General features: G+C 41.4%; 5 protein-coding genes across 5 annotated transcripts; 4 read left to right on the forward strand and 1 right to left on the reverse strand.

Moving 5' to 3' along the window:
• Positions 1-521: 521 nt before the first annotated feature.
• BCR41DRAFT_348458 (CBF/Mak21 family-domain-containing protein) lies at positions 522-3,123 on the reverse strand. Its single transcript, XM_022023306.1, has 7 exons — positions 3,039-3,123; positions 2,816-2,923; positions 2,203-2,691; positions 1,601-2,097; positions 1,390-1,500; positions 996-1,236; positions 522-865 (listed from the first exon to the last, which is right to left on the reverse strand). Exons 1-7 carry the CDS (start codon positions 3,084-3,086, stop codon positions 578-580), a joined length of 1,782 nt encoding a protein of 593 aa, XP_021884301.1. The 5' UTR covers positions 3,087-3,123; the 3' UTR covers positions 522-577.
• Positions 3,124-3,883: 760 nt separating this feature from the next.
• Positions 3,884-4,628, forward strand: BCR41DRAFT_348464 (hypothetical protein). The gene is made up of 2 exons (XM_022023307.1): positions 3,884-4,185; positions 4,307-4,628. Exons 1-2 carry the CDS (start codon positions 3,895-3,897, stop codon positions 4,460-4,462), a joined length of 447 nt encoding a protein of 148 aa, XP_021884302.1. The 5' UTR covers positions 3,884-3,894; the 3' UTR covers positions 4,463-4,628.
• A 1,387-nt stretch (positions 4,629-6,015) lies between these two features.
• On the forward strand, positions 6,016-11,785 carry BCR41DRAFT_333286 (hypothetical protein). The gene is made up of 8 exons (XM_022021883.1): positions 6,016-6,034; positions 6,432-7,417; positions 7,547-8,290; positions 8,395-9,041; positions 9,138-9,473; positions 9,571-10,461; positions 10,557-11,220; positions 11,324-11,785. The coding sequence occupies exons 2-8, from the start codon at positions 6,445-6,447 to the stop codon at positions 11,650-11,652; spliced, it is 4,584 nt and encodes a 1,527-aa protein (XP_021884303.1). The 5' UTR covers positions 6,016-6,034; positions 6,432-6,444; the 3' UTR covers positions 11,653-11,785.
• Positions 11,786-14,755: 2,970 nt separating this feature from the next.
• BCR41DRAFT_348466 (major facilitator superfamily domain-containing protein) lies at positions 14,756-16,804 on the forward strand. The gene is made up of 2 exons (XM_022023308.1): positions 14,756-14,932; positions 15,214-16,804. Exons 1-2 carry the CDS (start codon positions 14,843-14,845, stop codon positions 16,633-16,635), a joined length of 1,512 nt encoding a protein of 503 aa, XP_021884304.1. The 5' UTR covers positions 14,756-14,842; the 3' UTR covers positions 16,636-16,804.
• A 5,010-nt stretch (positions 16,805-21,814) lies between these two features.
• On the forward strand, positions 21,815-25,836 carry BCR41DRAFT_348471 (hypothetical protein). Its single transcript, XM_022023309.1, has 2 exons — positions 21,815-23,868; positions 23,977-25,836. The coding sequence occupies exons 1-2, from the start codon at positions 21,913-21,915 to the stop codon at positions 25,702-25,704; spliced, it is 3,684 nt and encodes a 1,227-aa protein (XP_021884305.1). The 5' UTR covers positions 21,815-21,912; the 3' UTR covers positions 25,705-25,836.
• Positions 25,837-26,192: the final 356 nt, after the last annotated feature.

Raw genomic sequence — 26,192 nt, forward strand, 5'->3', positions numbered from 1 at the left:
AGGGACCAGAAAGACCTTAGTGGCAAGACAGAATCCCAATGAAGACCTCAATAGCGGCTACTATATTATCAGGGATCCTGATGGTAGCGGAAACTTGGCCGAAGGAAAAATCGAGGGAGATCTAGAAAGAAAAGAGGTTCCGCCACCTGAGTTGGGTTTATCATGCAAGAACGAACATAGCGCAAATGGGGTCTACGAAGTCGAGTGTATTGGAGAAGAGTGGGCTGCATATATTGAATGTGAAAAGAAGCGATACATGATGCCATTCTACACAGGCAGTTTCATTGCCACAGTGTTTTGCCCGCCAAATAATGTGACCGAGGCTTCCGGTTATACTACAAAATAATACAGACAAACCTCACTTTCTAACCTCTCTTCCACAAGCCGTTATAAATAATCATAATCTCACTTCCGATTCAGTCAATAAATATCGCGTAAACTCTCGGATAATTTATATTGAGATGAAGCATGCATCAGATCCCATGGTGACAATAAGGATAGATCTTCTGGAATGATGGATACGTTCATTTAATTTTATGATTACATCTTTCTATTGATTTCTATTTCGATATCATATTCAAAACGCCCACGATTCCCACCCAAGAACAATCGTGTCCTGCTTCTGCTCTTGCTCTGTCATCTCTTCTTTATCCATTACCGCTTCGATCTCGGCCACAAAAAGGCCCTTGGGGGCTTGTATATCGAGAGAAGCCTCGCCTTTACGCTTCTTAGTGATCTCGTTCTGGAACATGGTAGTATATGTGTGGTCCAAAAAGTCTTCCAGGTTATAAGAAGGCTTAGTGAACTGCTCGTTGAAGATCTTGGCCAATGTAGCGACGTTGGGCGCAAAATGGTTTTGAAGAGTCTACAGCAATAGTTTGTATAAACATGTATAAACATGTGCGTATCCTTGTCAAACCCAAACGAAAAAATAAAGCCACATGGCAGTGCCAAGGAGATAAAGTGAAAAAAAAAGACGTTTATCCAAGTTTTACCTGAATTTCCCATAATGAACTTTGGAGTGCATTGGATTTCATTGGATCTGATTCGTTGTGGTTATATAAATCATTCTTCTCACCATTGGCTTGACCATGAATCAACTGCATACATGTAGGATGACGTTTCAAAAGGTTATAAATGAGAGGGATAATGATGACAATAGAAGCAGGAGGACTGGATAATCCCAAGCGAGCCATACGTTTAATGAAGGCAGCAACCAATTGTGATGGTAATAGTCTAGTAGAGTTATAGAAAGGAGGAAAATAATAGTAATAATAATAATAGAGATATAGACGAGTGAGTAAGAACAAATTAATTCTCAGACATACCATTGTAGTCTTTATATCTTGCATTAAAAAAGAATAGTAGCTGTGTAATGAGAAAACATACGGTGATGACAGGAAAAGGTCTACCTGACTAAAGAAGCGAGCTCTGTACTTCACATGCATCAAGTTTCGATCGAACAACATGTAGAGTTTTCTGAAGAAGTCGGGATAATCTCTATAAAGTAATACATATAAAAAAAGCATAATCAGCGATTTACATTCAAAAATTCGAGGAGACGGAAGCAAGCTGACCTTTCTGACAACAGATTGCGTACAAGTTATGCTCTGTAATGAGGATGAAAAGACCTTTCAGTGCCAATAGACTTATGGCGCCTCCAGCGTTGTATGAATCAGTGAGGAAATCCATGAGCACAGTCGGTTGTGGCAAATGTGGAATGATACGTTTATGAACAATGAGTAAGGTCTTTTTGTAGATGGTGGTAGTAAAAGGTAGCCGAAGAATAGCAATCCAGCAGTCAGAGAAAACACGCTTGTGATTATAGAGCATCAGTAAGGGATGTTTTTTGACAGGTGTTGCTGAAGTATCCTTTGTCAAATCCTCTACAGTATCATCCTCATCGTCATCAGAGAAGCCGAAAGTTTCGCCAGTGTATCCCTGTTTGTCATTGTTTGAATCAGGGTTTCCAGTCCAGAATTCGTCTAGCTCTTTAGCTTCAGTAGGCATTGTTTTGAGAGTTTCCATAATGGAAAAGGAGTTTTCGAGGAGAAGCGAAAGTTTTTCTGGTGGTGCTTGGTTATTAGATTTTTGTTTCTAGAGAAAAGGATCCATAAACACCACATGTTACTGAGTCTCTCCTGACATAAATTCGGGCGCAGGTTACAGTGACGTTCCTCTGAAAAAACTAGATGTTCTTACTTTTTTCTGTGGTGCTTTACTGTCCTTCTTAGGGGGCTCTCCTAATGCTGTATTGATAATAATGGCTGCATCTTTCAAAAAATAGAAGCGCAGGTCATCGTAGAATCCCAAGTACTTTTCTGTGAACTCGTTTAATAATGGCTGGCTCATGTTCGTACAGTTGAGGAGAGCCCCGACAATTCTTTGGTATAGGTCGTTGGCAAAGTGGTGTGTCCCTGACAAACTGCTCAGATAAGTTGATTCCACCTTAACCAAGTCCAGGAGGATTCTCAATGCAGGGACCTGAAGACCAGGTTCGAGCATATTTAGAATATTACAGACTCTGTTTTGATATTTTACGTAGTTGTCACGAAGCCATAATGTAACTGTTGCCTTCTTATCCTCCGTTGTTGCATTTTTGGGTCGTTGAAGCTCGCCTCTAGAAAGCATAGCAGAGAAGAGGCGAAAGAGAGCATGCATGGCGGCATGAATGATTTTTGGGGAATCGTTCTGTTGCAAGTTTTTTTTTTTTTTTTTTTTTTGATGTGTTTTGAATGTCAGTATATGTTTCCGTACGATATGGTATAGTGCATTTAACAATCCCCATTGTAACCTTTGATCAAGAGGGCCCTACCTCGCAATACTGAAGTAAAAGGACGATGTTGTTTAAATGCGTTTTGCTCTCTGCAACTTGCCGCTCCAAGAAGCGGATCTGATCCACTGCATCCTTAACCGCCTTCATCTTTGAAATAGTTTAAATATAAGAAAAAAGGTACTATGTCCGTTTAGTTTGCAGAGTTAACTATGTCGTTTGTTGTAATAGAATGTCATTATTGAATGTGGATAGCTCTTCTTACCGAGGGGTCTACTTTTGCTTCGGTGCGGGAACGCTTTGCAACAGCCATGTTGAAATGAAATGAAATGAAATGAATTGAGTCCAACAAAGTAATAAACAACTACAAAAAAAAAAAAAAAAAAGAATGGGTTGTTTACATTTGTGTTGTGCAGTCACATGGGTTCCTTCAACACATTTGTTCGGATCAGTTCTTCAAACATCTACATTAGTGCACAGAGGAAAAAAAAAAAAAAAAAAAAGAAACTTTCTTACACATTCACCATTCGACCTATATCTTTGAGTCCAATATGTTCCGATTGAGTTCTCGTTTGTCAGGAAACACGGCCTCTCAGGCCACTCAGTGCATTCGTACGCTTGCAATGTCTAACGAATCAACAATGAGTGCAGTGCTCGGACCTGCCTATATGGCTCGTTTCCGTGGTGCCAGTGCTATTCTCGCTCAGTCTGCCTCGTATTCCAGTGTGCCACGTCAAATGACCCAAACAGTAACCTTGAAGGAGGTTGGCATCATGGGTATGCCACCGAGTTGACTTTGTATTTTATGCCTTCTCTGGTCGTGATATGGGTCTCAATTTATAGTCCTAAAATCTCATGATTTCATGGAGTAATTTCTTTTCTGTGTCATAGACCCATACGTCATTCCTGAGAAAGAAAACCGCCCATCTTTGTTCAAGGATTACAAAAAGTGGATCAAATATGCCAAACTTCGTATGCGTAACACAGGAATGACGGCTGCCAGGTAAAAAAAATCCAACTGTGGATTGTTATTTCATTTCGATCTGTGTCAAGAATACAGCAAGCCAACATAATTATGTTGTCTGTGCTTCCCGTCCCTTGCATAAACTAGTACTCTCGGCATGTGCTGGAAGCTTAAGGACTTTGGGATTACAGCGCGTTTCTTAGGAGAGTCTGAGGAGGCATACATTGGGATGAATGAAGCTTTTGCCAAAGGCGATCGAGGATACCTTGAAGAAATGTGTACTCCATCTATGTATGCAAAGCTCAAGAGTCAACTTAAGGATCGTGTTGGACGATATGAGTGGAGGTATCATGGTTTAGTTGAAAAACCTCAGATCGTATCTATCCGGCAAGGTCAGATTGGAGGCCATGTATTGATCCAGATGATTGTACGCTTGCATACAAACCAAGTAAGGACTCAGTGTTTATTTTTTTAGAGAAAAAAAAAAAAAAAAAAAAAAAAAAAAGCCAAAAGCCTATAGCTAATTATCGTTTTGATCTTGGCTCATCCTGATGATCATACTATTATAGAGCATGGCCGTCTTTGACAAGAAAAACAAACAAGTTGCAGGAGACTTGAAGAGAATAACTCCTGTACTTGAATACATCGTCTTTCAGAGGTTTATCACAGATCCTGAGGATAACTGGAAGATCCTTGGCAAGGCTTCACCTGATATGAATGTATAGAATAAACTGAATACTTCGTTTAGTTGTATGCAGTAAATCATTTTATTCTTTTCTTTTCTTTATCCCCGATTCAACTGCTCCTTGGCTTCTATTACCGTGGACACGAAGGAGTGTCTCTTTTTTTTTACTTAATGTGTGTCTGAGAGCCTGTGCTGCTGCATAAACAAGGTTGACTATATCACGTTGTTTTGTCTGTATATTTGTCGTATGTGGTAGTCTAACAAATGCGGCGGTATGTAAATGTACGGGATTGATGGGAGCTGAGAGCATCCAGGACCTGTTCCCAGCTCAAATAAGACGAAATAGAACTATAGCTCAAATAGCATTTTCTTGTGCAGTTGCAGCGCAGATATGCCATTTCTACTGGACATTTGTGTTTGTTTTCATGTTGAATTCGGACGTTCTTCCCTTCTTACTTTTAAACTTGAGTTGACACCATGTACACTCGAATTGATCAGCAATAGTAAAATAAATATAAATATAAAAAATAGAAGCATAATCAAAACCAAAGAATGGACAATCAGGGGTAACTGTAACTGTTTGTTTTGAATGTGAGTATAATCCACAAATGTCAGTGCATTCATGGCCATGCAATCTCTTTTCTTTCTTTAGATATTTTACCTTTTTTTTTTCTCTCTTTTTTCTTTTTGTAGTCGTACATTTCGGGAAGAAGAGAAAGAGTGAGAAAGAGTGAGTGAGAGTGAGAGTGAGAGTGAGAATGAGAGTGAGAGTAAAGAAGAGTATAAGTGAAATGAGAGCCTTTAAAGTCAATCCCATTTCTCATATTATTTTTTATATATATTATCGGCCATTAGCACCTCTATTGCAGACATCAGAGCCCTTGCTTTGTGCTACCATGACCAACCAAAAAGCAAACAGACCACCTGTCTTCATTGAATGAACATGCTTGATCTGTGTACAAAATGAAGTGAATGTTCAGGATGTCTACTATTGCCACAGCAATAGCAACAACAATAACAGAACCCTGCCCAAGTGCCTCAAATAAGTAAACACTAAATAATGACAGCGCGTATCTGTATGGGTGTGAATGTGTAGATGTGAATGTAAGTGTGAGTGTGAGTGTGAGTGTTTGTATGGCGGATGTGAGTGTGTTCCTGAGTGATTTAGACTGTTAGACTATGGATTGGTTTTTATTTCTACCGTCTCCTGGGAGCAACAGACAGTTGAAAGAAGGCAGGACCCCCACCCTCTCTTTTCCCCTTTTTTTTTTCTCTCTCTCTCTCCCTCTCTCTCTCCTCATCCCTCTCTCCTTTTGCTATCGTTTCTCATCTTTCCTCATCTATTTCCATTCATTCACATCCATTCATTCTGTAGCTTCTCCTCTCTTCTCCTCTCGCTTTGTTATTTTTTTATTTTTTTCCTGCCGTTCAGGCATTACTTGCCGTCACATTCGCATCTTTTCGGCCATTCATCAAGTATCACTTTTTTCTCCTCTCCCTGTTCTCTCTCAGAATCATAAAATAAGCCTCCTCCGCATTCCTTAGTCAATAGTCAAGGTCTTCTCTTTTTTTTTTTTTTTTTTTTTTCAGCCTTCGCTTCCGCATCACGACTGTAAGTCATCACACTTGTCTTTTATATTTTTGTCATTTTACCAATTATGAAGATATTTATATGTATAATTGGAAGTAAAAAGGTCGTAAAGATGTTGGGTTAGCTCTTCTACGTTTGAAACATGAAACTAAAGATGGTTGACATAATGTGCAACAGCCAGCATTAGTATGCCTTTTTCTTTACCCCAACCCCTACTTTTCTTACCATCCTATCCACCCCCTTTGGCTCTTTGCCTGCATGTTACACGTTGCGCTTTATAAGCTCATCGACATCTCTCTGTGGTTCAATGTTTAAAAATGCGCTTCATAACGTGCATTAGTCGCATATTTGTCTGCCATATTGAAGTAACCATCCTAATCAAACTCACTCTGTCCTACATTTAACGCTGATCCAACAGTCGTCCACTTTCCATGTCTCAAGGCACTCGGTCGGACCAGTCCATGCCCCAAGATCAGGCTTCGGAGCACAGCAATGATCCCGCTATGCAGCAGCTCCTCTCAGAGCGCAATTCGCTGAGGTCCCAAAATGATCAGTTGTGGAAAATCATCGAAAAGCAGCGCATTATCATCCAAAATTTACAAAAGGATATTGTCAAGATTACTGCCGAACGAGATCACCTTCGTAGCAGCGGTGCACCCAATCATGTAACTGGAATGCCAACACCCGGTTCATCTACGTCATCCTTGGAGCAAGGACAACAACAACAGCAGCAGCAGTCTAGTGCTCATCACCAATACCCACCAAACCATTCCAACCAGCAGCACTATCAACAGTCTCAACAACAACATCAATATCAGCAACAGCAACAGCAACAGCATCGCACCAAGCGAACCCCTGAACGGCACAACCAAGACCCCACCGACTCTGCACCTGCACAGACGACTGCTGTCACTAGCGAACGAGACCTTGAGCTGGCCTCAGGATCTAATCCCAACGCATCCTTTTCATCAACAGCATCCTCTACAGATTATCGGCAGCAGCAGCCTCAACAGTCTCAGAATCGTGGTCATCATGACAACCAGGCATCTAGACACCCTGTTAACTCACGTAAATCTCGCCCCAATGCTCTACCATTGACACCTTCTTCAAATTCTGAAGCTGAATCAGAAGGATTTAAAACTGAATACGTTCAAGACGACACACAAGTAGGAAACAGTGGTTATGAATACACCAATGGGAGCCATTATGATCAAATTCAATCCTTTCCCACAACGGCTGATGACGAAAAACCACGGGGCATCTCTGAACAAGAGCTTCAGACCACAGCGGCATCAAACCGAACCCACCATCAGGGAGCAATCCATGCCTCTACTCTAGTTAGCCATCATGACAGAGATCCTCGCATCTTGGCTGGCCGATCGGAATCCAACCACTCTCTGGATGGTAAGATACTTTTGATTAAACTCGGAGGTTTTCGTTAATTTGAAAAAAAAAAAAAAAAAAAAAAAAAAAGACAGAAATGCTGACATAATTGACTTTTTTTTTATGGATAAATTTACAAAATTTAATTAGCCCCTCGTAACATCTCAAGTAGCATTGTTATTGCGCCCCACCTCATGCCTCACCTTCCTCCTCGTTCGCCGAGACGTGAGCGTCGAGATGACCACAATGTGTCTCCTAATACGTCGGATAACGAGGACGAGCAACAGCAACCACGACATGGCGCTGGACGAAAGGGGTACTCTGCTCCACTTCTCAGTCCTATACGAGCTAGAGGTGATATTGGATCAGATCAACCTTCTCCGATGTCTCCTATAACACAACACCATTTCCAAGAGGGACAGGATGTCCGAGCCGCATCTGCGAACAAGCACTCTGCGATACAGGCAAACACATACGATTCAGTGTCAGATTACGATATGGCTCAACAACACTCCATGTGCTCGCCAGCAATACCAGGGTCTCAAGGAGCATCCACCAGCACCCGCAAAGCAGGCTCTGGTCAAACTCCAACAATCTCCGCCAATGTTATCCCACAGGTGATTACTTCTCAAGACAACGGGCCGTCATCTCCTACAAGCGCTAATCCGCATTCGATGCCTACCTCGCCCATTGCAGCCATTATCGATCAGGACGCCGAGAAGTTCAGGGTATATATAAATAAGATGAATTCCCCTAATCGCAAGGGTGCTCCAAATTCATTGCATCCTAATGTTGACAGCCAAGAACATGCAACTGCTCTTGGCCAGGCTGTGGCTCTGGAAAACATTCAATCACAAATTGAGCTCCAGAATCAACTCATGGCTCAAGTTCAAAGTAAGGAGGCATATTCTCTATACAGCTGAAATCAATGTCTATAAAATCATTTGTTTTCCTACTGTTTTAGCGTTATGCTCACTATAGTGTTTAACATATAATAGGTGCTGGTGGCCGAGTAATGCATAATGGACATCCTCAAAATCAATGGAACGCTGTTAATCCTAATATAGATACTTCTATCAACCCAGATGGCAGTTATCAAGAGGAGAACTGGAGTGAGCAACCAGTCGCACAAGCTCCACTACAGGTTGAAAATCGTGAAAGACGACGTGAATCATCGCTCCCTCCTCCCACGGAGGGATACCCAAAGATCAGTGCCCGCTCCACATCCCACCACCGCGATGAAGAGGAGGCTAACAGAGACTATGCCGCACCTTCTCCTCCAAGACGTCATGATTCACAGCCGATTGTTGAGAGCTCTAGTGCTACAGCACGTTCAGGTTCACCTACACCATCTGGAAACTCATCTCTCACCAACACATTGCCCAATGCTCAAGGGCAATCGCGAAATGGGCCAACTGTCCATCAGCAGGCATTCCATATGTTTGGTGAAAATCTAGAGTTCGTCTCTATCCTTATAGTGGGCAGCAACATCAAAACCAATGACAGAGGCAAGGAATTGTTGACGTTCTTAGTTTCCATTGGCCAAGAAATGCAGGGTAAAGATGGAATGATCCCCCACAAGGAAGACGAAGAGCTATGGCGAGTTGAAAAACAATACATTGACTTTGTGAATTTAGATTCAAAGGTATACTTACGAACTATAACTTCATAGGAATTTGGCTTGTTTGCAATGCAGAATATGTGTAGTAAACTAAACCACATTTCGATCTGACCCTTCTAGCTGCGTATCACGCAATCCAGAAGTGTCGTCAATAGCCTGCCGAGACTTCCTGACAAGAGTCTTTTCAGCACGCATGCGCCCTCGAAGGTTGATGCTCGCAAAGTTGCTCTGGAGCAATATTTGCAGCAATTAGCGTCGCTTCGTATCAAAGACACTCGCGATCTTTGTGAGTTTTTGAGCACAAACGTTGTTGAGCGCGTTGAGCGTGGTCAACGGAGGGAGGGTCAAGACCCTGGCTGGAAGGAGGGCTATCTAACTAAACGTGGTAAAAACTTTGGGGGATGGAAGACACGCTTTTTTGTCTTGAAAGGCCCAGTCTTGGAGTATTTTGATTCGGTAAGCATGTCTAAACTTTTGCATCTCTCATTTTTTATTTCCCTCTTCTCCCTTGCTAATACATCTTCACTATTTCACTATTTGTTATGTTGAGCAGAAAGATGGCCATCATCTTGGATCTATCTCTTTAGTCTATGCTCAGATTGGTCGTCAGCAAAGCCAAGATAAACAGGATGGGGATGGCAAAGACAACAATATGGCGGACCCCAACTCATACCGACACGCTTTCCTAATTCTTGAGCCTAAGAAGGGTCAGACAGCGGCAGACGCAAAGCGTAACCCTAGTAGTGTGACACGTCATGTCCTCTGCGCTGAAACAGACGAAGAGCGTGATGAATGGGTGGATGCATTACTTCGATACGTTGGAAAGGATTCAGCAGACCAGCTTGAATCTAACGAAGAGAAAAGGCTAGGAAAGAGAATGCCTGACATTCAAAAGGTTGCTGCCACACCCATCAAAGAGCTTACATCTGTTAAAGGCAACGAGAAGTTGCTTTTGAATCAAGAAGCATATGAAAGACAACAGCGCTCTGTCCCACCTTCCCCATCTGCTCAGCAATTCTATCAGGGTAAAGGTGGCAACGTACCGCAGTCGCCGACAGTAAATGGCATGTCTCTCGAGGATCGACACTCACACGAAAGACAATCTGCTGAAGGCCAGTACTCAACCAACAACAGGAGTAATCTTAATCTATCTGCTGAGCTAGACCAACAGCAGCAGGGGTCCTTGGGCCATCAACACCCGCAGCAGCATTATCAACAACAACAACAACAACAACAACAACAACAGCAGCAGCAGCAGCAGTATCAGCAGCAATACCAGCAGCAACAGCAATACCAGCAGCAACAGCAATACCAGCAGCAACAACAATATCAGCAGCAACAGCAATATCAGCAGCAACAACAATACCAGCAGCAACAACAGCTACCGCCACAGCAGTTGCCCCGAAATCAGTCATCACATTCACTCAATCAATCTCAAGATGATGTATGTTATTGATGCATGTGCTACAAGCGAAAAAAAAAAAAAAAAAAAAAAAAAAAAAAAAACTAATGCAAGCCTAAATTATACTTATTTATTAGAGCTCGTCATCCAAATCATCGCAAGAAGCGCCTGCTCCAATTCCAGTTCCGGCTCCATCCTTGACACCTCAAGAAGTAGCAGAGAAGAAGCAGCGTTCTCGTATGACTTTCCATTGGCCTAAAAAGGCCGCTAAGGAAGAGACAGTAGTACCAGAACCAGTGGCGACCACACCGCCACAAAGCACTGCACAGGATTCTTACCGCTTGAGAAACTTTTTAGGAAAATCTAACAACTCAAGCAGCAACATTAATAATCCTAATAATAGCAATGGCTCTCAGGGACAACAGTACGCAACTGGACCTGGACAAGGTTCGAGCCATCAGACAATCGTCCGACAAGTCTTTGGGGTCTCACTTGAACAAGCGGTTGACCAAGCTCGAGTTCAGCCTGGTTATGAGTTACCTGCGGTTGTTTATCGATGCATTGAGTATTTGAACGCTCATAAAGCTAAGCTTGAGGAAGGAATCTATAGATTGAACGGATCTTCAGCTGTGATCAAGGGTTTAAAGGATCGGTTTAATCAAGAAGGCGATGTGCCGCTCTTGGCAAGTGAGGAATATTACGACATCCATGCTGTTGCGGGCTTATTGAAGCTTTTCCTTCGCGATTTGCCATCGTCTGTTCTTACACGAGAGTTACACAAGGATTTCCTTCAAGTAATTGGTACGACCTTCAAAAGTTAAAACACTACTCTTTTTCTTATTGTCAAATGAGGACTGCTTTGTATAAACTGCTTTAACGCTTTTTTTTTTATTTTTATTTTTAGAATTGGCGAGTCGAGCTGACCGCGTGAACGAGCTAACACGACTTGTGGCAGAATTGCCAGAGGTGAACTACACGCTACTACGAGCGTTGACGGCACATTTGATTGAGATCGTGGAGAATGCAGATATCAATAAGATGACTGCACGCAATGTTGGCATTGTATTCTCACCAACACTAGGCATTCCTGCAGGAGTCTTTGCGCTGTTGATGTCAGATTTTGATCAGATCTTCCACACGAACGATGGGCGAATCATGCCTTTGGAGAACTATGACGGACGGAGAGGCAATATTCCAGATGCTAATAATAATTCCGAAGGCATGGTGGCATAAAAATGAAAGACAAAGAGACAAAAAGGCGTAGCCAGGGGCTCGTTTTGTTTCAAGTCTTAAATAATCCACAATTATATATTACATTTACACTACTTACTACAACATCATAACCTAATAAATAATCTTAATGACCAATATGATCATTCAAAATTGCTTGCTTTAATAATTTTTTGTTTATCAGAATCAGGTTCTGATCTTATAAAAGACATTCCTCCAACTTCTCCAATCTCTTCTCTGCGAGGTCGATTAAATCCTCCAATCTCTCCATGTAGTCGTCTTGAGTGGTTGAATGGAGCCATGCACGTTGAACAAGATGTCCGTACTGTCTAGGAGGATCGGAAGGCTTCTTGTTGATTAGAGCGTCTTCGTATGCTTTAGTTAAATCCTCAAACTCTTCATGGCGACGTGACAAGGCAATTTCTAACATCGAATTTCGGTCGCCAGCATGATGGTGTTTCTTTCCAGAGTAAGGAAAAGAAGGCGTACTTGCGCTTCTCGAACTCAATGGATCTAATGGTGATGAAAACTTGGTCTGATTCATATTAATACACCCGCAACATACGTTTAAGAAAGATGGCATGCTTTAATGCGTTTTTATACATGTTTAGAGTATATATATATCAATACGGAATATGTTTTAAATCTTTATTTTATCATCGGCGACAATATCGCCGATAAACCTATGCCCTTGGATTCACTCAAGGATTAGATCAATTTAGCATTGATTGAGTGACGGAAATGTTTATTTTAATCAATGCCAAAGAGGATACCTCTTTTCTCTAGCTTCTATTGCATCAGAAATATCTCGTTTCAGTATAGTGCGCGTCTTACTTCACGTTGATATGGAAGCATATCAATTCCTCCAATAAACACCCGAACTAAATTATTTAGTTCTTTTTCTGTCTATAATGAAATTGGCAGAGATGTGGAACTAAGTTAAAGTAATAAACAATGGGTTGTGCGTGAATGAGCGGACATGTTCATTATTCTCGGTCAATGCTCGATGTTTTGATTGCCTAATGGAGGCGGCAATGATACAACGCTTGTGGCGTTGACAAGGTGTACTGAAGCCCTGCAGGCGTATGTGACTATGGAGCACATTCGTGTAGTTTAACGATGTTGATGAGTATCTTCGTCTTTATTATCACCCGGTTTGTCTTATCTCTCGAGTCAAGGGAGTATTTTTGACAGGAATTATCTTCATTTCGGCCTATTCTGGCTTTGGGATAATCCTTTACTTCCTAGACACGGATGCCGACAATACCATTTCAAATAGATCGCAGCCCTTCATCCCATCAAGAGCATGTTCAACAAGGTGAACTTTCACTATATCTCTCTCTGGGTAGGGTTGGTGAGTTATATTCAATGGTTGAATTTGAATAAGGGTGGCGGATTGACATTTCGTCTACAGTGTTTGTATGTGATATGAGAACCGTCTCCACCAATCAGTCTTTATTCAATCCAAAAGTTGAATTCACTGAGGATGGTAAGATCAACTTGACCTCCATATTGACAGATCTCTTCACTCATTTCCTTTTTCGCACCCTCCCAACCCTGTACAACTGGTCGCTGTTAATTGTGCTTGGGCTCATGATGGTAAAGTCTGTGCGATCAATCAAAAAAAAAAAAAAAAAAAAAACATGTGCTTAAGGATCGCTATGATGCTCAGGAGTTATTGTATATATCGCTTACGGACCCATTGGTAACTGGTATGTACAGCGTTTGTCCACGCTGTAGCGTTTAGCTATTTTTGTTGTTGTTGTTGTTGTTGTTGTTGTTGCCGTCATACTTCATACCTCTAGTGGAAACTAGTGTCCATACCACCATTGCACCAGAAGGTAAAGATTGGAGGAAGCTGTAAGCAAATAAACTTTTCACGATTAAGAACATGCTGCCTGGTTGGATACAAAAGACGATAAGCAAGGCGAGAGGAGAGGGCTACATTAAGCCTCTAGATATATATCATCGAGAAAGAACGTCTAGAACGTGGATAGAAGCAACAGAGGAAGAAGAGATCCATTTCAGTGATGAAGTTTTACATCACCCTACAGTCCTCTCAGAGTCAGATGGATGATTATCCACTTCCAATCTGTAAAATTTATAATGTTGGATCGAGATGAAGAAAATAAAAAATAAAATAAAAAAAAATAAAAAAAGCAATCACATTAAATGTAGATAATGCAGATATTATATATATATATATATGCATATAATATTCTCTCTCTCTATATCCATCGAATTAAATGATTTTACTCTACCCGTGGTGAAAGAGATTAAATGGACAATGGTTGTACAGAAGCATCACTGGAACCTGTCGCTGAAGAACGTGCATAAGAAAAGGAATGTCGCATCGACAACTTGTCAAAAATTAACAAGCGAAAATCGACCCTTCCAGCCCTTTTCTGAGCAGTTTTAATTTTTTGTGGACGACGAAGAAAATTCGGCACCTTTTGGCAGACAAGGGATCGCTGTCCAATTTGTCATACAACGTGGCCTGAAAAAAAAGGGTTCGACCAATCAATAAGCACATTTGAAGATGCCCGCAGCGACATTGGCTGGGCTTTACATCTTTTTGCCTTTTGAGTTTGACACATATTATTATTTCACGTGCACAGTACCCACAGAATTCTGAGAAAACGCTTTTTTTTAACTCACTCTTTTGGATGTGGTCCAAACTCACCAAAAGATTTAGACATCAACATGACTAAATAAACAAGACCAAAAAGCAAAGCAGCATTGACAGCGAGCAGTTCACACAACGTGCCTTCTACATCGACAATTCTACCAATGAGAGTGGCTTCCACACGCACAAAGACCAATCCCAACAACTGCGTGGAAAACTATTACTTTTACAGATTGTGTTACAAATTTGTTTGTTTGCAGGCAGTGCTAATGTAAAAGAATACTAGCCTATCACTGGGGCATCTTTCTGCTCGATGGTCGCTACTTGCTCGATCTTGTTCAGGGTTGTGAGTGTTCATTTTTACTTTTCCTGGTTATGTCAGTTTTAGAGTTATTCTTTTGTCCTTCCTGCATTAGTCCCTCTGACCCAAATGATTTCTTATAAATGTATCCACCCCCCTTGCCAACTTCTTTTTTCTTTTTTTATTTCCCAGTCTTTGCAGCTCATTTTCTCTTATCCCGACCTTCTTCTCCCCTTCCTTTCACTTTTGTGAGTCCGTCTTTCACAATGCGTAACCCTTTCGCTGACTTCACGCCTTTGGAAAGGCGCAACCTTATCATCTATATGCTTGGCATTATGATGTACAAATTTGGCTTGGTAATGTCTTGTACTGCTCAACCACCAACAAATACCCTTAAACGCTTGTTTCAACGTCTCCAGCACCATCAACCACAACCACAATGATTACGATATCACCCAGCAGCCACTTTTAGTTGTCAGTCCAATTCTACCGCCGTTACCTTCCTCATCCCTACCCATATTCATATTTATACACATCTACTCGAAACTATTCCTCTCGTAGCTATTACTATCTGTTTCCAATCAACTAACATCGACGGCTTTTATTTTTTATCTTTTGGTTCTTTTCGGATTTATAGGAAGCTTTCACTGGCTCTATCACTCTCTTAGCTACAGAACGTTTCGACCAAGAAGGTGGTACTTTCACCAAGTTGGGTATTCTTCAGGGTCTTAACCAGGCCTTCCAGTGTGTTGGCTCAATTGCTATTGCTCCTTTGATCAAGCGCTTCCCCACTCGTTCAGTTCTCGCCGCTTCCATCTTTGGTTTCGGTGTTCTCTCTGCACTCATTGTTATTATCGATGCTTCAACTGGAGGCAAGACCCCTATCGGCAAGGACCAGCGCTTTGGTGACTGGAACTCAGCTATTCTGTTCCCTATTTATGGTATCATTGGTATTTTCCACGGTATGGTCGAATTGATTCGCCGTGTCATCCCTAAAGATATTGTTGGGGGTGATGTTATTAAGCTGAAGAAGATGGACGCCACTGTCCACGTTTTTTATGAGATTGCTGGCACTTCTGGTGCTTTCTTCGCCACCTTCTTGGTCCTCAAGCTCGGTAAAGCTCTTGCACCAGCAATGACTCCTTTCCTCTTTGTCCTTGCTGCAATCACTTGGATGTTCATTGGTCTCTTGGACTCCGATTCCCAGAACCGCAAGGCCCTTGCTGGTTTGGAGGATTCATCCATACTTACTCAGATTGGCCATGGCTTTTCCCACTTTGCTCTCTCAATGTATCGCGGTGCCCAGATTGTCTTCTCGTCCCGCAAGTTCATCTGGCTCATCCCCGGTTATTCCATCCCCTTGTTCACTCACCGCTACCTCGAATCTCAGTTATCGCCTGCATTTGCTAAGAAGATCTTGAAAGAGAGTGCTTATTCTCAGATTATGGTCGGTGGTTCTAATTTTGGTGAGCTGCTCGGAGCTCTCTTCGTCCTATTCTTTGCTGGCAAGGTCAAGACTCCTCTCCCCTGGTTGCGACTTGATGCTCTCGGTCTCCTGATCATTTGGATCTTACCTTACTCTTACCCCGATCCCGAAAAGGCTCTCTCCTTTGCCTGGACATTGGCTGCTATCTGGATTCCAGTCTCGTTCGGTTGGGCTGCTGGTGATGTCTCTCTCGCTGCTTACATCCAATCTGCTTTGGCAAGGATTGAGCGCCCTGATGACAAAGTCTCACCTTTGGGAGCTGTCATGGCTTTCTTGTATGTCTTCTATATTGTCTTGTACGCCATATTGGGCTCCGTTCTCGGTCAAGTTATCGATAAGGCCGATAATAAGGGTAAGGGCGATATTCGTCCTGCTCTTGTCTGGGTCGGTGGTGTCATGTATACCGTTGTATGCGTCGTTCTCTTCCTTGCTACCTTCATTCCTAAGGGCTCTTTTGCCTTAAACCCCGATATCATTGATGATGTCGAGATTCATGAGGAAGACGAGTTCGCTGATGACACCGCTGCCTACACCGAGGAAACCAAGAAGCAGCCCAGTGAGCTCAAGGCATAAGACAGTATTTGATCTCCCCATAGCATATATACTTAATTTCTGTATTTTCATACCATACCCATTCAATCTTGTGAATACCTTGTAATGTCATTAAAAAAAGCTTTATTCATCCAAAATGTTCCTTTTAGATTAGGAGTAGCAATAGTCTATGATAAAAATGATGTCCCACCTTCATCACTTTATTTACAGTCGGATTTTGTGACACAAAATAGATTTGGTCTTTTTCTGATAGAATTTTATTAGTAAAATTCGTGTAATTGGCTGAAGACTTAAATATCCACTCCACGTGCTTTAACCCTCAATTTTTGTTGGCAAAAATATCTGTGTCTAATAACAAAAATAAAAATTATCTGTGTCTAGACCTCCATGTTAACGAACATTGGAGCTTCGCAAGCCACGTGATTTTTCGCTTTCCCTTTTGAATATAAATTATACCTGTGTTAGACCGCTGTAAATTGCGCCTCGCGATAAAACTTAGTTATATCGGAAAAGAAATGAAAATAAGAAAGAGCACCATAGAATAAGTAGCATGTGCATAGCTCAGATTCATTTTAGCGAAAGATGTTGCCCAGATGGCTCTTTCCTTCGCTTCTTTATCCAAGAGTCTGAAGTGCTATCATTTTGTAGTATCGGTTTATATATTTCAGGTGGAAAGAATGCAGTATGTCTACCATGGCCGTCAAGACGAAAGAGAAAGATCCTGGAGTTGGTAAGAAGAACCTCGAGTGCCTTGTTTGAGCAGTCGAGACCATTATTGCGGCGCCAATATATTCGAAGCTAGAGGTCATTATAATAATAAAGTTGGTGCACGCCAGCGAAGGGAAGTCTTTGTGAGAAGCTCTGTGATGCTTGCTTTCGCTTAAGGACCATCATCGAAATCCAAAAAAGCTCTCTTGGGCTCGTTTTGTCTTGCAGCACTACACGCCCACTACTTCATCTTAAACCTGTATGTTAGTAGCATGGAGAAAGATCGCGGTAGCTATTTCACTGCTTCGCGCTGTCATGAACTATCATTGTATTTTTCACTGCTCTATCCAATAAACCAATTCTCATGCAAACATCCCAGCGTCATTCTTACGAAATTCATTCCCAAACTATGCTTTAAGTTTTTTTTTTTTTTTTTTTTTTTTACTTTTAAAAAAAAAAAAAAAAAAAAGAAAATTATGAACTAACACCTTGTACCACCTGCTTGCTGTTTATTACAGTAAGAGGTATTCCGGCAGTGAAGGCAACAAAAACTTAACAATTAGGTTTTGGGCGGTAGCTTGTTGGCTTGCTTTTAAGAGCCTTGATAGACTGTCGGTGAATGAGAAAGAAGAAAGGCCTCATGGAAACATTGCTTTCTGTGATATGGCACGCAGGTTTGGAGTAATTCATACAGTCAAGTTTTGACTATCGATTGAGGGGGAAAATAGACAGGGGTCCGCCAAGAATTGGTTTAAGAATGCAAAAGAAAAAAAAGACAGCTCTGGGTATGTAGTATTTATCATCAGACATGCCGATGAAAGAGAAACTGAAGGTGTTCTTATATTGTTGATAAGACGACCATCTGTTCCAGTTGATAATTTTGTTATAGTGGTAGAAAAATATTTATTCACAGTTAGTGTGAGTGTGCTGTTCAAAGGCTCATCTTTTTACAGCCTTGAGAAACGCGATCCTCAATAATGGGCTGAGAATGAGTTTTGTGATTGGATCACAAATTTGTTTAAGTAGTCTGAGACATGAGGAATACTTTCCCCCTGAAAATTAAGTGACACGTACAGGATATGGTTTAAGAAAGCTTAGCATGAAACTGGGGAAACTTTGTAAGTCTAGGAAAACACGAAAAAAAAGTGTATCGAGAGTACATGTACTAACTCAATCAGATCATTACTTTAACCTCGTTCATAGAAATAAGAATACTCTTCTATGATTTTATATAGCTACTATATGCTGTGCCAACGAAACCGCTTCTTTTTATGATTTCTCGTACTGTTTGGATTAAATGAGAAATCGAATGAAGGTTCAATGCATTCAACCACATGAAGATAACTTTTTCTGTTAATGTTCCTATACTTCTGATTCTCTAGGCCGATACTTTCATAAATTAATAAAGAAAATTAATAACATATTTTACCAGCCATCGTCTAATAAAAAACAGGAGAATGCCCGAACACTTGACGCGCCATTTGACACCACGCGCCATTTGACACCACGAGCCGATTATATACTGTGGGTTACTATATGGTCAAAAAAAAAAAAAAAAGCAAGCGATATGCTTCCATTAGAAGACGATATCTATTAGTATGTGCTATAAACTGCCTTTCCTTGAGCCACTTGCAGGACCAAGCATTAGGATTTAATAAGTGGTAGGTATATTAATAGAAGGTCTCATGTAAGAGTTATTTGAACCTTTTATATAAATACAGTGGAGAGTTTACATGGAACTGAGAAAAAGAAGCCAGTTGAGCTGGTATAGGAACAGTTTATTGCATCGGAACAAGTAAGGCCACTAGCTTTCGTTTTTATAATAATATAATCCATTTTCATTTCCATGCACAGCAATAGGCAGGGAGCTATTTCTCATGCATCCATCTAATGTTGGTTAGTCTCAAAATGCTTTTTTCACAAAGCACTCGATGGGACGATTCGCGATGTTGTCTGTGCGTTATGCTATTTGGCTTTTTGGCTTTGCAAAGCCTCAAAACAAAGAATTCCTTCTGTTCATAAGACAGCGCTGTACAGTGCAGACAAAATACATTTTTCTAAGATCTTGTATTCTACTTTAATTCAACCGAGATTTAAGAAAACGTGATTTTTCGTATATATTTTAGCGTCTTGAAGGGAAGAGAGTAGTAGTCTTGAAAGGAAGAGGACAATGAATGAGAGTGATCTAGAAAAAAAAATATTACAATATTTTTTTTATATTGAAATCTGCTTAGGAATACTTTTTGTCCGACCATTGTATATATATATATACATGTGTATTCATTGTGCTAAAAGCCTTTATATACGTATAGGCTTTTAACCTCTATGCTATTATTTCGTCACGAGTTATTGCTCAGGAACAACGGTTAGTTCTCAATTAGCGAAATATATGCTTCCTCGGACATGGAGGACTTGTTTCTTGTTGATCCTCAACCATTACCTCATTTTTTTCTTTCCTCTTTGTTACACGTTATCCTCAGAGAGGCTAATTCGCACTTTCGCTCAAAAACAAACATACAAAAAGAAAGTTAAAGCTTTTATACGGTGTGTTCTGTTTCCTCTTTCCAAAACTGAACAGATTGTTTACTCCCTAATTCTTTCTCATGCAATATACAGTACAGCAGAACCAATGGGACACTGGATAAGATTATAGAGCCTTTGGGGAATATCCATTTAAGTGTATAGTTTTTACAGCTGTGAAGGTGATGTTTTATTCATTGGCGTACTACGGGCTATTTGTAAGATGACTCAAACTGAATAGGTATAATTTATATCCCTTGCACACTCAACACTCAAGAGCGAGTGGACATATAAGGCCTAATTCTCCCCACCTCTCTGGCGTAAAATTCATACCTCGACAATTTTCAAACACCACCACGGCAATACCATTAGAGAAAGGTAGCAGCCAAAATTGTGGAACAGCCACGCATAAATACATGCAGGCAATCCCAGCCAATTAAAAAACCTAAAATCTCTTTCTCTTTCTCTTTCCCTCTCTCTCTTTGCTTCCATTGTTGGCAAGCAGCAATTGGCGTTGCAAATAGTGCTGTGGAAAGCAAAGTAAAGCGGACACAGAAGTGTATGAACCCTTGGTTTCGAATAGGGAAAGGAAATAAAGGAGCAAGTTCAAAAAGAAAAAAGAAGGTGTTGTCAGCTTGAGGAGCAGTAGTGTGAAAGGCCAGAACAAGAAAACACCTGGTACAGTAGACAAACCATGTCAACAAAGTTGGATTGCTTACTGTGTCCTGTACGCTCTAAAAAGTACATGAAAGACATCAGCAGTCACCACGTAATTTTTCTCTCATATCCCAATCCATGGTTTCAAAGGCATAGTTTGCTCTGAATCATATTCAATTGAATACCTGTTATTCTTATTCAGTTGTGGGACAATTCAAAAAACAAGATATTCCTATTCTTTCAACTTTTTCCGCCCTTGGACAAAACCAGTTCGTTTTTACTAACCACTTTTTCCTCCTTTTCTTTCTTCTTTTTCTTTTGTTGTCTCCATTGCCCATTACTATCACCCATATTGTTATTGCCTTGTTTCGTGTGCATTATAAGACACATTCGTTCCATTAATAACCTTGCTGGGCTTACACTCCTATACTCCTAAACATATTCATCACAATCATTTTGATCGAAGGGTCCAGCTTCATATCCAGACATCGAATCATTGCATTATATCGACCCACCGAAACTGAAATTGAAAATACACGAAGTAACAACAGGTATAAGAATAGCACCTCTTATGTTTTACCTTTTTTCCCTTCTTCTTTATTCTTTTTACTTTCGATCATTTCTGCTTTTTTTCCCTACATCTATTCCTTCTTCTTCTTGTTTAGTGGTCGTGTTCGTCCTTGATTGTCTGGTTTTGACAGCTTGAATAAAAAAAAAAAGAAAGAACAGCGAAAAAAGCCATTAGTATAATTGATATCGTGGACTGTGGGGTTTTTTTTTCTTCTTGAACTGCCATCTTTCTTCAGTGGAAGAACACTCATTGTGCGCTTGTTCAGGCTAAAGGCAAGGATCCTTAGTCTCCCGCCTAAATGTGCGTTGAGCAACTCTTGTACTCGATTTTTAGTTTTTTACCCACGTTCTGGTTTGCATTCTACTTTCTTGTTTTCCTAGCATCTTCTTTCCTGTTCTCGAGAGCACTCCTTTTGATTTTTTTATTTTTTTTTGTTTTTTAGTGTGTTTTTTACAACAGTCTTTTTTTTTTAAAATTCCCGTGTCATTTATCACTAACTAATTGTTAAAATTTCTATTGATCGATCTTATGATAATTGCTGTTATAGCCTCCAGGCGGTTGCTCCTTCTCCTTTGTCTTCGTTTGCACGGCGTTTCCTCTACTCTGGTTTTGTGCCTAGCTCTACTCTAAGCTCTAGCTTCTAAAAATTGGCGACAACTTGGCAATTTTTATCGTACCAGAAGAACCAAGAGGAAGATAGCAAAAAGAAAAAAAAAAAAATCATTCAACATTATAAGAAGGGAAAAAAAAAAAAAAAAAAAAAAAAAGAAGGCATCTGCATCTCTTCTCCTTTTTTCTCAGTCAATAGACTGCACAACACGCCCCTCTAACTCGTTCGGACGATGCAAGGTCACAGTCGAAAGCAGTCAATGCCGAATGCTATCTTTACCCAGCCATCCATTTCTGATGGTATGATGAACAAGAGTTTGGGGAACCGGATGAAACGACTAGATATCAACTCTCAGTCATCTTCTGTTACCTTGGATGGCGATGACAGTGTTAATGCTGTCGATGATGGTAGTAGAGTAACACCTTCATCCAGAAGTAAGCAACCATTCCGTCGCCAGACTAGAATGGATAGACCATCATGGACGAAGGGAGCCCCACCATCAATACCTTCATCTTTCTCAAAACACGGACACAGTGGCTATAATGGAGTGAATGATTTTAAGGGAGCGAAGTTTGGGATAGGAGTTAGCAGTCGTGGCAAAGATTTAAAGAGTTTGGATGGAGGAAAAGGGGGTGGTAACGGCGGAAAGTACAGAAGAAGGAAACGAAGCGGAAGAAGAGAGGCTCGATCGAACGTTGATGGCCAAAATGGCAATTCAAGAGAAGATGAGGCAAACGACGAGAAGACAAAGTGTATGAAACTGAATTCAAAGAAGAGACCCCCCACCGCTCATCATGCCGAAACAAACTTCATCGAAGAACTTGACGGACAAGATGGGCAAGACGGGCAGTACAGTTATCGTTACGAATACATATACCCACAGCAACTGCAGAGCTCATATCGCTATCAAGGTCAATATCTTGATCCACATCAGTTACACCAGCAGCAACAAAAACAACAACAATCGCAGCAACAACAACAGCAGCAGCAGGAAGGTGCAGGAAAACCGTGTAACAGGATGATCAAGAGTTCTCTTCTGCAAGAAATGCAATCGAATGCGTTGCAGCCGTCGCAACTGACACATTTAACTCTACTTCGCTACGAGTTTTTAATGGATGAATTTTTGGAAATAATGCATCTTCTGCACTGCTTGGAAATTTTAGACTTGGATATTGTCTCTCTAGTATCACTTTCATCTTCATGCCACTCCCAATGCTCTAAGCATCAACGCCAGCCAGCCTCGCAGCATAGCCCTTTCGATTGTAGCTGTAGTGATGATGATCTTGGATCTGATTTTATCAATGGATGCAGCCAACATCAGCATCGGTCGAATGGAAGTTGGCGTTCGTCTTTTAACCAAAATAGCGATGATTATGATAGTCACATGCTCGTTGATAATAAGGAAGAGATGAGTGAACAATTTCAATGGGATGACAATGAATCACAACAAGATACGAGCTCTTCGGATAAGGGCAATGAAGGTGGCTCATCAACTGTCAGTGATTGTTGCTTCGACCATCAACAGTCCCAACACCAGTTCCCCACAGTACGGTCATTGACTTTCCGAGGTACACTTGTGGTCCCAGAAATCGTAGCATTCTTTCCTAATCTTGAGACACTTAATCTGGAGGAGGCTATTCAATATCAGCAGCCACCTGATTTAAGCTCTGGGCAAAGCTTCAACGAAAATAGCACGGACAGCTTCAGCAGTAACACCAAGGGCAGTCAATACAACAGTAGCAATAATAAAGCCGATTACTCCTCCACTGATAATGACAGCGATAGTCTACTAAGTGCAACTGCAGGCATCAGCCTATCAGGGGCAAGTCCATCTGAAAGCGTCAATGGATTCAACCAAAGCTATCCCTCAGCTATGTTGACAGAATTGGCTCAGCAGCTCTTGGATAGCTGCCCTCGTCTTACCCGTCTGGTTTTGAACGAGCCTTTACTTATTGACGATGACCACCAAAGTCAAGGGCTATCACGTTTTCGCCAACCGCAGCATTTAACGCTATTAGTAAGGGCTGTACGGCAATTGAAATATTTTGTCACACATACAAGGGTAGTAGCTAAGTGCCCAGGCCTGATCGAGACTTTGGTGGAGTATCACCATCCACATCTGGTATCGTTCCAAATCTTCGACAACATACAGGAGAAGCCCTCTAATGCGGCGCCACCGCCTTTTCAGGTACAGCGTTTAAATCCCCATCTCCGTGTTTTCGTTCTACAATTATTTTTAGGGTATCGCTTTAATCTTTTTATGACTAACTCCAACAATCGCAAAAAACAATCACAGCAGTCTTATCAGCAGTACCAGCAGCAGTATCTGCAACAGCAACAATACCAGAATGAGCATCAGGATCCGTTATCCTTGCAACAAAGGCCCCAATTGCAGCAACAGCATCAACAGCTACAAGCCCAAATGCTTACACAGCTACGTAAAAGTTGTTTTTGTATTCTCGAGACGTGTTCTGAACTTCAAGTCTTTGAGTGCAAGGTGCCATTACCACTACAGGATTTGATCTTATCTGTCCCAAAGTGGGCTTGTAGGTCGACTCTGACGGTATTACGACTTGAGATCCAAGAATTGACAGTGGACGGTGGGTTGGATCCAGAAGAAGAGGAGGTTATGCAAATGTTTGTCAAGAGCCTGTTTAAGAGATCTTCTAGATCCGACTCCACATCCTCGGAATCACAGTCCTCGCAATCGTCCACAAATAGAGCATCCAGCACGTTATCGCCACCATATCTCTTTAGCGACCCTTCTACGCTTGGATCTGTATCTACTGGCAATACGGATTCGGCATCAGGGCCAACGGGCTCCAGTACTTCAAGGTCAGGGACCATATCCTCATTAGGTGAAGCCCCTCCCAGGGCAAGCAAGCCGGCTATTCCGCAACAGGACTTGGGTTCGTCGTTTTCACCTTCTTCCCCACATCATCATCCATATTGCTCGCAAGTATCGGCATCGACCTCTACAGTGTCATGCCCTAGCACAATGGAGCAGTTATTACCACTGCCACCGTCAACTTTGTCACATCCAAATCCAGATCCAAGCCCTCGCCCGCGATTCCTTACACCAAAGTCAGAACAGGTTGAATTAAGTTCTGATTCGTCTTCGGATTCTTATTCTTTTTCCAATTTTCCAATGAAAACAGCGCCTTTCCCATCGCCTGCGGCCCAGTCTCCCAAGTCGATTGTACCTTCAAGTCTACTCACGGCGGAAGAGCTGGAACAGAAGGAAGCGCAACAGCACCTGCGGAGCCAACAGTACCTGCGGAGCCAACAGTACCTGCGGAGCCAACAGTACCTACAGCAACAGTTTCTTCAAGAGCAGGACCAGCAGATTCAGCAGAAGCATCGACAACAGCATCAACAGCGTCAACAACAGTGGGGGCGACGACATGAACAACAGAGTCAAGAAGATTGTGAGAATTCCAGTGGAGGAACCTCGTCCAGCGACCAAAGTAGTGTTGGAAGAGGATACCATCATCAACCACCTCATAATCACCCACCTTTCCGACATCTTCATCAGAGCCAGGACCAACATCAACACCGTCTTTACCATGACAAGAGCCGCCCGCCTGCATATAGCCATAGTTGTAGTGATAGCAATAGCAATAGCAATAGCAATAGCAATAGCGGTAGCAATGGCAGTAGCAGTAGCAATGGCAGTAGCAACAGCAACAACTATGGCCACAGCCACAGCCACAGCCACAGCCACAGCCACAGCCATGGCGATCATCACTATCGATCCCCTTCACCGCCAACAGCTACGATTACTGACGCCACCAATCCAAAGAACGATGTTGTCAACAATATCAGATCTCACACTGGCATTGCGTCACCTATGCTCCAGGATCCAATTCAGAGTGATAATTCGAAATGTCATCAGAACGAGACCGTCGGACGACTGATGGCACTTCAATTCCTAGTCGAGCACCAACTCGTGTATTTACCTAGATTGGATCGATTCTTCTTGGGAAACCGAATGTATCAAATCCCAACACGAGCGAGTTTTTAAAAAATTACCACTGTTTTCCCTGCTATTCCTCTTCTTCTCCTTTTTTCTCTTTTCGTGTCGGTACATAAACGTGTAGAAAATCGACGTTTTTATAAAGACAACAAAACAGTGGCAGCCATTATAACACGAATGCATATACAAAAAAAAAAAAAAAAAAAAAAAAAAAAAAAGGAAGTTCCAACAAGTACCCAGCATATTTCAACAAAGCATGCAGTGGCAAGATGAAAGGTATGAAATTTTGTTTCTTTTGTTTAATCGAAGAGCTATGTAAATTGGGATAGTAACTAGGAAAAAAAAAAAAAAAAAAAAAAGATGGGCGAGACATCCTAAAGCTAACATACAAAGAAGTTGAATGAATACAAGGCTGATTTGAGTGAAGAAAAAGAATATGAAAAGCAAAAGTAGGAATACAAATGGGTGATATTGGTACAATGATGAAGAAAGTCGCAAGTGGAGATCAACAAGGTGTATAAAAGAATATAAAAAAT

The sequence above is a fragment of the Lobosporangium transversale genome, assembly GCF_002105155.1.
Source record: "Lobosporangium transversale strain NRRL 3116 chromosome Unknown BCR41scaffold_7, whole genome shotgun sequence".
In the NCBI taxonomy this organism is placed as follows: domain Eukaryota; kingdom Fungi; phylum Mortierellomycota; class Mortierellomycetes; order Mortierellales; family Mortierellaceae; genus Lobosporangium; species Lobosporangium transversale.